We start from the raw sequence: 10,714 nt of genomic DNA, 5'->3' as shown, positions 1-10,714 counted from the left end.
CTTATCTGTGTTCAGGCACAGCGACCTCCTCCTGGTTCCCAAAGCTCTCTTTAAGTCCTCTTGGGTGCTTGGGGTTTGTTCCCATGGGGCGGGGATGCTGGAGGAGGGGAAGAAGCAGAGGCCCCTGGGTGTAATGAAGTGTCCTCACCGCCTGTAAGAGCCCTCCCTGGGAAGCCGGGGTTCACCTGCCTCCTCACCGTTCTGGGAGGGGCGGGAATGAGGCGAGCTTCGGGGGAGGTCGGTGCACACTGCGAGGCGAGGCCCGGGACCCGGCCCCGAAAGAGGGGAGGTGCACACTGCAGGGCGGACTGCGGGGTTTGGTGCGTGGGGCGGAGCTTCAGGCCCAGCCCTCGCCTTCTCGTCCCTGATTGGGTAGTGTGGGGGTCTGGGCGGGGCCTGAGGCGGGGCCGCTCTCTGCTTTTTGACAGCCGTCTCCGCCCTGGCTGGCGCTGAGTCCCCGGGTCTGGGCAGCGGTGCCCGGCTCTCCACGCGTCCCCGTCCTCCCGCGGCCCTGGCTCCGGCCATGAAGCGCATCTTCTCCTGCTCCAGCTCACAAGTGGCGGTAGGTGCCAGCGTGTGTGGCCCGGGTCTGGGTTCGAGACCTCTGCTGGCAGAAATCTCGAGTCCCAGCTTCGTGCACCACGGCGGCCTTCAGCTCCCGTGGTCTGCCCAGCGCTTCCGCAGGGCAGCCCGCCAGCCTCGCTGACCTGACGCCGCTGTGCCCCCAGACCGGACCCCCAGCCTCCGACCCGCTTCGGAGCGTCCTCCTTCCCCACCGTCTTGTGCTTCGCTGCTGCTTTCTTGTCCCACTCAGCATCTCCCCCTACTCCCAACTTCTGGAAGGTTCTCTGCAGCCCTGTCATCATCCCAAGGCCCTGTTCTCTACTGCTGTGTCTGTCAGTCCCAAAAGGCCACCAGCATTTGCCTGGCCCCTCCTCAGGCTTTGGCTCTGTTCACCCCCCTATCTTCGGTTCCTTACCTACTGCCTCACTTCCACCCTGCCTTCTCCTCCCACCTGGCCCCATCCTTCCCATTTGTTCCCGCCCAGCAGGTACTACACTCAGCCCCACAGCCTCTCATAACCCTCCTTCACAGTCTTCTCTGTCCATCTCACCAACCCTTTCCCATACCCTCACCTACACTACTGAACCTCGGGCATCACCCAAAACTCTTTCCAAATGAGCTCTCAAAACAGCAGTTTTGGTGTGTGTGTGTGTGTGTGTGTGTGTGTACAGGGGCTGGAACTCTGGGCTTGGGCACTATCCCTTAGCTTTTGTTTTGCTCAAGGCTGGCACTCCACCACTTAAGCCCACAACTCTATTTTCAGCTTTTTGGTGTTTAAGTGAAGATAAGAGTCTCATGGACTCCCCTTCCCCGACTGGCTTTGAAACCATGATCCTCAGATCTCAGCCCCCTGAGCAGCTAGATGACAGGCATAAGCCATTGGCACTCGGCTGCACTTTCTGTTCTTTCCTTCAATCTGTGTCCCACTCAGCCCAAGGGACACTCATTTCTACCCAACCTCCCTTTTACTCTGGATCTCCCTTTTGCTTGCTCACTGTGGGTCAGTCTTTCAGGCTAGCTAGCCTGACAGGGACTGCCAAAGGATGCACAGCTGTGCCTGGCTGCTTCTCAAAGGATGGTGTGATTCTCCTGCAGAATCTACTCTGGCCAGTTCAGTGCAGTATGCTCATCAGACTGGTATGTGGGCTAGTCAAGGCTTTCTGTCTGTTTCTCTCCAGACTCTTACTCTGAACCCATACCCAGTTGTTAATGACTTAATTTGCTGTTTTCTTTGATTGAGTGAAGAAAAGGGAAGATGCTAGAGCAGACACATCATGAGAATTCCTAGCAGGCCACACTAGTTTCTAGCTTCTGCTGGAACAAAACAGAAGGTTAATGAAGATACTGTATTAAAGTAACTTAGATACTAACTAGTATTTAAGCTAGGTGCTGGGGGCTCTAGCCTGTAATCCTAACTATTCAAGAGGCTAAGATAGGATCTCAGTTCAAAGCCAGCCTGAACAAGAAAGTACTCTTACACCAAAAAGCCAGAAGTGGACCTGTGGTTCAGGTGGTAGAGCACCACCTTTGAGCAAAAAAAGCTAAGTGACAGTGCCCAGGCCCTGAGTTCAAGGCCCAGTGCTGGAACGGAAACAATAAATAAAGAAGATAGTAACTCAGAAAGGATATAGCTTCTCCTTCTCTGAAAATTTCTTATAGACAGACCCTCCCCTTCCCTTCTCCAAATCTGGGAATAGAATTTTCTCTGGAGGTTGGGATAGAGATCATTCAGAAGTGAATGAGCCAGCTACTCATAGTAACATTGTTTGGTTGGCATGGCTTAGTGGTGTCATTTATTTGTAAGCAAATATGAGAAATGCTCAGTTAGCTTACTTTGCATGGGCAGGTCACAGAAACTAGGAAGAAAGTTGTGAGGCAAGAGTAGGAACGCTGTTGAGACCTGTCCTGTCCTATTTCCATTTGTTCCTCCATTTAGTTTCTTTACATTGACCAACTTGTCAAAAGCAATTTTAATTATGGGTGCCTAGATCCTGTCATAATTTATAATGATTTTCCTATTCATTCATACAGACTATCTAATTAAAATCCCCAACATCCCTTCCTTCTCAGGTTTGTGCTTGGGAATGAGGAACTATTTCATTCTTCCTGATTTTCCAGTCTCTGGGCAGGGCCTCCTCTCGAGTACAGAGTAATGGCTGGATCTTGGAGTTTTAGAACCATTTTTGGGTATTTCTTGACTCTAGATGTCCTGAGGTGTTTTCTTTTTTGTCCTGAAACTTTATCATTAGAAAAGCCCATTCTAAACTTTTTGTGTGTGCATATGCTAGTACTGGGCTTTGAAGTCAGAGCCTAAACACTGTCCCTTAGCTTTTTCCCAAAAGGCCGATACTCTACCACTACTTCTGACTTTTTGGTGGTTAGTTGGAAATAAGAATCTCACAAACTTTCTTGTCAGGACTGATTTCAAACTTCAGTCCTCAGATCTCAGCCTCCTGAGTACCTAGGATTACAAGTATGAGCTACCAGCACTCAAACATTTGTCTTTCTTGAGTCTCGCTGGCCTGAGGTTTGATCACCAGGAGAATCTAAACTCTTCTTAGTATAACAAGATTTTAGGGTGGTGAGGGTCTGAAAGTAGAGGATGGATTTAGAGCCATCTAAAAATGAAACCTATTGCTGAGTCTTGGGTATGCAGAAAGCTTAGTAACCATCTAGAGTCATAAATAAAAATAAAAATTTTAAAATAAAATATAATAGGTCAGGGTCTGCTATAAGTTGTTTCTTCATGAAATCTTCCCACTTGTCTGATGATCATTTCCTCCACTTCTTTGGGGGTTAACAACATTGGGCCCACTTGTCAGAGGAATGCTATGAGTTTTTTCTGGCAACTCTAACAACCTAACCTCTTGCTGGTGCCAGGAGTTACCTCACGCTATCCCAGCTCAGATCCCTGAGTCCAACTCAAAGTCCTGCGCCCTCTGAGGGAAGGACAAAAAGAGCAGTGATTATCCTAAAATTAGTCTATGCAGCCAGGTGCTGGTGGCTCAGCTTCTCAGAAGGATGGAAGCAGACAAATTTGAAAGAGTTTTGTCTCCAATTAACTAGCAAAAAGCCAGAAATGGAGCTAGGTTCAAGTGGCAAAGTGCCAGCTATGAGTGAAAAATACAAAACAAGAGCTCAAAGCCAAGTTTAAGCATACATACAGACACAGACACATCTCCTAAAATCTCATTTTATTTTATTAAAGTACAGAATATCTTCATAAGCATCTTACATATGAGCTTACTCTACCTAGGTAGGTAATAGACCAAAAAGCAGATCACTGAATAGCTTTAAATATTGATGCCAGATCAGTTTCATTTGAAGTGTTGTGAGATCCTGCCTGGATCCTCAGGGCAGCTTTTCCATTTCCATTCACCTGTTCTGCAAGAGTAGCCCTTGTGTCCGTCACTACCTTCCATCTTGATAGGATGCTGACAGGTACCACAGCCACAGATAGGAAAGGGTATACTTACTTCGACAAAGGCCTCCTAATCTCAGCTATGGGAATAATGAACTTGTTACTCGATTTGATGATTACTTTGGTGATTGCTCCCTGGGAGTTATGATGGCTATCCAATTTCTATCCAATGTGCTAAGGGATGAATTGGATCTTGGAATTTGAAAGCAATCTCTTATGCTTCTGATCTTTTTTTTTTTTTGTCAGTCATGATGCTTGAACTCTGGGTGCTGTCCCTCAGCTCTTCAGCTCAAGGCAAGCACTCTACCACTAGAACCACAGTGCCACTTCCAGTTTTCTTGTGGTTAATTGGAGATTCCTGCCCAGGCTGGCTTTGAACCACGATCCTCAGGTCTCAGCCTCCTGAGCCACTGGCACCCGGCTGTTTCTTGTTCTTGTTTGTTTGTTTATTATTGTTTTTCCTTTTTGTGTGTGCTGGTTCTAGGGCTTGAACTCAATTCTTCTCACTTTCACTTGACTTCTTTTGCTTGTATCTGGTACTCTATCACTTGAGCCACACCTCTACTTCCTGCTTTTTACTGATTAATTGAGTCTCTTGGATTTATTTGCCCAGACTGACTTTGAACTGTCATCCTCAGATCTCAGCCCCAGTACCAGCACAGAAAAAAGGAAAAAGGAGAGAAAGAGAGAGAGAGAGAAGAAAGAAAGAAAGAAAGAAAGAAAGAAAGAAAGAAAGAAAGAAAGAAAGAAAGAAAGAAAAGAAAGAAAGAAAGGAGAGAAAGAAAAAAAGACTTTAGAGCCTGGTGTGGTGGCACACATCTGTAATCCCAGCACTCATGAAGTGGAGGAAGGAGGATTGCAAGTTCCACCAATCTGGGTTATATAGCATGAGCCCCTGTCTACAGAAGGAAAAAAAAAAAAGGCTTGAGCCAGAGAACTTCAAGCTGAGGTCATTTGATGGCAGTGCTGTGTGGCGGAGGCCTCTGTGTTCCCGAGTGTGACCTGGTTCCCAGGGTACAGCGTTGTTACATGTCAGAGTCTGTTAGTATGGGGAGTTATTTTGCTTACTTTGTCCTTTGAGAAAGAACCTGTTTGGAGACATCTCCCCAGGGAGTAGCAACTGAGGGTGGGCGGCTGCACCCTAAGGCAAGCTGAGAAGTGTGTGTATCTGGAAACAAGTAACCCTTTTTCTTTTTTCTTTTTGTCAGTCTTGGGGCTTGAACTCTGGGCCTGGGCACTGTCCCTCAGCTCTTCAGCTCAAGGCTAGTGGTCTACCCCTTGAGCCACAGCACCACTTCCGGTTTTCTAGTGGTTTATTGGAGATCAGAGTCTCATGGACTTTCCTGCCTGGGCTAGCTTTGACTGGCGATCCTCAGATCTCAGCCTCCAGAGTAGCTAGGATTATAGGCGTGAGTCACCAGCATCCAGCTAACTCTTTTTCTTTGTAATAGTCAGAAATAGGACTGGGGATCAGCTAGCCTGGGTTCTAATTCCAATGTGACCACTCTTTTCTTCTTCCTTTTTTTTTTGGGGGGGGGAGGGTCTGTCATGGGGCTTGAACTCAGGGCCTGGGCACTATCCCTCAGCTCTTTTGCTGAAGGCTAGTGCTCTCTACCATTTTGAACTATAACACCACTTCTGGGTTTCTGATGGTTAATTGGAGATAAGAGTCTCCCAAACTTTCCTGCCTTGGCTGACTTTGAACCACAATCCTCAGATCATGCCCACTCTTTCTATATGATCTTGGACCATGCTCTAATATCAGTGTGTTTCTGATTTCTTTTCTCTCTCCAAGACATAAGGTGATATCACCCTTAATTATTTTCCAATGATATAGAGAAGCTAATTGAAAAGACCACAAAGTTTTACAAGTTTTACTTTTTTTTTTTGGTGATGATACAGATTGAACTGAAGAATTTGTGCTTGCTATCACTTAAACAACACTTCCAGTTGCTATAAGTTCTGCATAGAAATATTACTTTAGGGGGCTGGGAAGGTGGCTCAGTGGTAGAGTGCTTGCCTTGCATGCATGAGGCCCTGGGTTCGATTCCTCAGCACCACATAAGCAAAATAAAAAAAGCCGGAAGTGGCGCTGTGGCTCAAGTGGTAGAGTGCTAGCCTTGAGCTGAACAGCTGAGGGACAGAGGCCAGGCCCAGAGTTCAGGTCTCAAGACCCACCCCCCACCCCTCCCCCGCCAAAAAATATTAATTTAGCACCCAGGCCTTGATTTCTAGCCCTATGACTGGGGGGAAAAAAGATTAGATTCAAGCTGGGATCCAGTGGTATGCCTATATCCTAGCTACTCAGGAGGCTGAAACCTAAGGGAGCACAGATCAAAGCCAGCTCAGGTAGAAAAGTCTGAAAAACTGCATCTCCAATTAACCAGCAAAAAGCTACGCTCAGGTGGTAAAAGCGTATGAAGGAGCAAAATAAGCAAGCTCTAAGTTCTTTTCCTTTTTTTTTGGTTGGTCCTGGGGCTTGAACTGTGGACCTGGGTGCTGTCTTTGAGCTCTTCAGTTCAAGGTTAGCATGCTACCACTTGAGCCATAGCACCACTTCCGGTTTTCTGGTGGTTAACTGGAGATAAGAGTCTCATAGACTTTCCTGCCTAGGCTGGCTTTGAACCTTGATTCTCAATCTCAGCCTCCTGAGTAGCTAGGATCACAGGTGTAAGCCACTGATGCCCAGCTTGTAAGCTCTAAATTCTGAGCCAAGCTCAGCTATCAAACCGGAAGTCCTGAGGTCAGCCCCAGGTACCAGAAAAAAAAATCTGCCCTGTCATTGGTTAATAGTTTATCCTGCCTATAAAACAGTATTTGAAAATGAATTATTGGGCTTCCATGGGCACTAATTTTCTTCACCTCTTTTTATAGCCTCTTTTTTTGTTGTTGAGATTATACTCCATAAAACATAATGTGCCACCACCAATTTCTCATTCCTTCCTGTCTTAGTATAAGGATGTCATACATTTATATGACTCTATGGTTTATAAAGAGATTATGTACATATTAGCTTGTTTAATATGCACAGACTGATGAGGTAGTTATTATTATCCATATTTTATAGATGAAGAAACAGGGTCGAGGTGTTTGATGGCTGGCTTTAAGTCACCTAGCTGAGAATGTAGTCAAACCAGGTTCTACACCCAGCTCAGCTGACAATATATTTATCTGGGGCCCTTTTCACCATATCAAAGATCATGGCAGAAAAGAAAGCAAAGAATTCTGGGCCCAACCAGGCTTCTCTGTGCTTTCCGACCTATGTGCTTCTAACAGCTCTCTCTCTTTCACGCCCTGGAGTACTTCAATTATTATAATTACGCCTCCATAGCAGAACTCAAGCTGGAGTGAGAGGACAATGTATGACGTGTGGCTTTTGTAGGAGACACCTGCTCCTTGTCAGGGAACTGAGGAGGGAGGAGAGGAAGAGGGCAGTTCTCCACTGCCTCTGACCTTCTAGGCTTCCTCATCACAGCTAGAGACCAATCTTTTGTCTTTTTTTCCGTGTGTGTGTGCGTGTGTGTGCGTGTGTGTGTGTGTGTGTGTGTGTGTGTACTGGGGCTTGATCTCAGGGCCAAAATGTTCTTCCTTATCTTTTTCACTCAAGGCTGGTACTTTGCCACTTCAGCCATACCTTCACTTCTAGCTTTTTGCTGGTTAGTTAGAGATAAGAGTCTCAGACCTGGGCTGGGAAGGTGGCTCAGTGGTAGAGCGCTTGCCTTGCATGCATGAGGCCCTGGGTTCGATTCCTCAGCACCATATAAGCAAAGAGAAAAAAGCCGGAAGTGGCGCTGTGACTCAAGTGGTAGAGTGCTAGCCTTGAGCTGAAGAGCTCAGGGACAGCACCCAGGCCCAGAGTTCAGGCCCCACGACCGGACCCAAAAAAAAACTAAAAAAAAAAAAAAAAAAAAAGAGTCTCAGAACTTTTCTATTCAAGCTAGTTTCAAATTCTGATCCTCAGATTTCAGCCTCCTGGGTAGATAGGTGTGAGCCACCAGCCCCCCTGCTTCTTTGTCTTTTGCTTGTTGTTTCCTTAAGAAAGGAAATAGGTGCCGGTGGCTCATGCCTGTAATCCAAGCTACTCAGGAGGCTGAGATCTGAGGATTGCTGTTCAAAACCAGCTCGGGCAGGAAAGTCCGTGAAACTTTTTTTTTTTTTGGGTCCCGTTGTGGGGCCTGAACTCTGGGCCTGGGCGCTGTCCCTCAGCTCTTCAGCTCAAAGCTAGCGCTCTACCACTTGAGCCACAGCGCCACTTCCGGATTTTTTCTTTTTGCTTATGGGGTGCTGAGGAATCGAACCCAGGGCCTCAGGCATATAAGGCAAGTGCTCTACCACTGAGCCACCTTCCCAGCCCCTCCGTGAAACTCTTATCTCCAATAAACCACCAGAAAACTGGAAGTGGCACTGTGGCTCAAGTGGTAGAGCGCTTACCTTGAGCTGAAGAACTGAGGGACAGTGCCCAGGCCCAGAGTTCAAGCACCATGACCAAAGAAAGAAAGAAAGAAAGAAAGGAAATAGGGTAGTTAGGTATGATACAGGAAAACAGAAACCTAGACACTCCAATCAATTGTGAGATGCAAAGCTGATGGTGGTAGAGTCAGTATGGCTAAGGATTTGGACTTCACGCTGTGATGTAAAGTTAGATACCTTGATTTCCTTCTCTAAGGACAAAAAAAAAAAAAAAAAAAAGGCAGACAAGCCGGATACCAGTGGCTCATGCCTGTGATCCTAGCTACCCAGGAGGCTGAGATCTGAGGATCAAGGTTCGAAGCCAGCCCAGGCCAGAAAGTCCATGAGACTTTTATGTCTAATTAACTACCTGAAGCTAAAAGCTTCAGGCCCTGAGTTCAAGCTCCAGCACTAGTCCAGTACTGGGACTTGAATTCAGGGCCAAGACACTCTCCCTTAGCTCTTTCACTAGGGGCTGGTGCTCTACCACTTGAGCCACACTTCTACTTCTAGCCCAAAATGTACTCGAAACAGCATTTCCATATGTGACAATAATGCCATATTTTTGTTTGGTTTTTGATACCAAGTCTCCCTGTATAGCCCAGACTGGCCTTGAAATCAGGATTCTCCTGCTTTAGCCTGTAGGGTGTTGGGATTACAGGCATGCACCATACTTCCTGGCCAATAATTTTTTTTTTCTCGTTGGTTATGGGGCTTGAACTCTGGGCCTGAGCGCTGTCCTTCAGCTCTTCAGCTCAAGGCTATCACTTGAGCCACAGAGCCACTTCCAGTTTTCTGGTGGTTTATTGGAGATAAGAGTCTCATAGACTTTCTTGCCCCAGCTGGCTTTGAACTATGATCCTCAGATCTCAGCCACCTGAATAGCTAGGATTACAGGCGTGAGCCACTGGCACCCAGCTATGGCTAATCATTTTTAATCTTGTGGTCCAGTTCTCGTTAGGTCCCTGGCTGGTAGTGTAAATGGGTTAATATTTTGCTATCTATGACCAAATGAGCCAGGCTGAGTGGCTTATGCAACCATGAAGGGACCTTGAGGATGTCCCTTCTCCTTGGGATGGACTCTCGCCATCCCCTTCTGTATTCACATGGTTTGTGGCTGGCTGCCTAGGTGGAGAGATGGAACCGCCGTGATCAGAAACTGCTGGAGGCTGTGCAGCGGGGGGACGTGGGGCGCGTGGCTGCCCTGGCCTCCAGGAAGTCTGCCCGACCCACCAAGCTAGACTCCAGCGGACAGTCCCCGTAAGTAAGTCCTTTTGGCCCCACCCTGCTATGTCCTTATGTGAAGTCCTTTCAACTCCATCCGTTTGAAAAATTTTAACTCTAATATGACCAGGAAATGCTTTCAATTAGCTCCAGTCATGTTTGTTGTAACTAACAAGCATATTGCCTGGTCACTGGTGGCTCATGCTTGTAATCCCAGGGACTCAGGAGGCTGAGATCTGAGGATCACCTTTGGAAGCCAAGCCACACAAAAACAAAAGAAAACCGTGAGACTCATCTCTAATTAACCAGCCAAAAAGCTAGAAGTAGAGATGTAGCTCAAGGGGTTGAGCACCAGCCTTGAGCTGAAAAAGTCAAGGGCGAGTGAAAGGACCTGAGCCCTAGTACCAGCACACACACACACACACACACACACACACACACACACACACACACACACACACACACACACAGAGATAAACCTGTGCCGTGTGTCACCGAATAAAGTGAGAGTGAAGAGGTTACTATTCCTGAGCACCATCCATTTCCCATCCCGCATTAACAATGCTGACTGGAAGAGTATAGCTCATTAAATAAACAGCAAGCTTGTATGCTAAGAGGCATTTCACAATGATGAGGGTGCATATGCCTGGGAAATTCAGAGTGAAATGGATGCCATGAGAAATGTCAGGAAGAGGGATGGATTAGAATAAGGGAAATACTATCTCTCATCTCTGTCTAAATCAGCCTCCAAATGGCCAGTCTAGCACTGGGACACCTTTTGTTCTGCTAAGTGAACTGGGTTCTGGACTCAGAAAGGTAAAGGTGTGCCCAGGCCACTTTCATGGGTATAAAATTCCAAGTCCTGAGGTTCCCATGTGTACTTTTCCTCCAGCTTCCTCTGACTTCCAGACTGCAAATTGTATGGCCTTCCTTTTTTTAGGAAGTCAGGCTTTCTAAGAAAAGCTTCCTCTCTGCTTTTGGGATAGGATATGACAGAGGCATAGCAAGCAATGCTTATTTATTTATTTATTTTTGTCGGTCGTGGGGCCTGAACTC

At 46.9% G+C, this 10,714-nt stretch overlaps 1 protein-coding gene across 1 annotated transcript in view; it reads left to right on the top strand.

Annotated features, from left to right (window-relative positions):
- Positions 1-521: 521 nt before the first annotated feature.
- The window catches only part of Ankrd35 (ankyrin repeat domain 35), a 28,495-nt gene continuing 18,302 nt past the window's right edge, over positions 522-10,714 (top strand). The window contains exons 1-2 of the mRNA XM_013018223.1: positions 522-562; positions 9,564-9,694. Of these exons, the coding sequence (XP_012873677.1) occupies positions 524-562; positions 9,564-9,694 (170 nt within the window). The 5' untranslated portion in view covers positions 522-523. The remainder of the gene's footprint in view (positions 563-9,563; positions 9,695-10,714) is intronic.

The sequence above is a fragment of the Dipodomys ordii genome, unplaced genomic scaffold (genome assembly GCF_000151885.1).
Source record: "Dipodomys ordii isolate 6190 unplaced genomic scaffold, Dord_2.0 Scaffold39, whole genome shotgun sequence".
In the NCBI taxonomy this organism is placed as follows: domain Eukaryota; kingdom Metazoa; phylum Chordata; class Mammalia; order Rodentia; family Heteromyidae; genus Dipodomys; species Dipodomys ordii.
The sequence above is the reverse complement of the archived record's forward strand: the minus strand, read 5'-3'. Positions and strand labels throughout refer to the sequence as shown.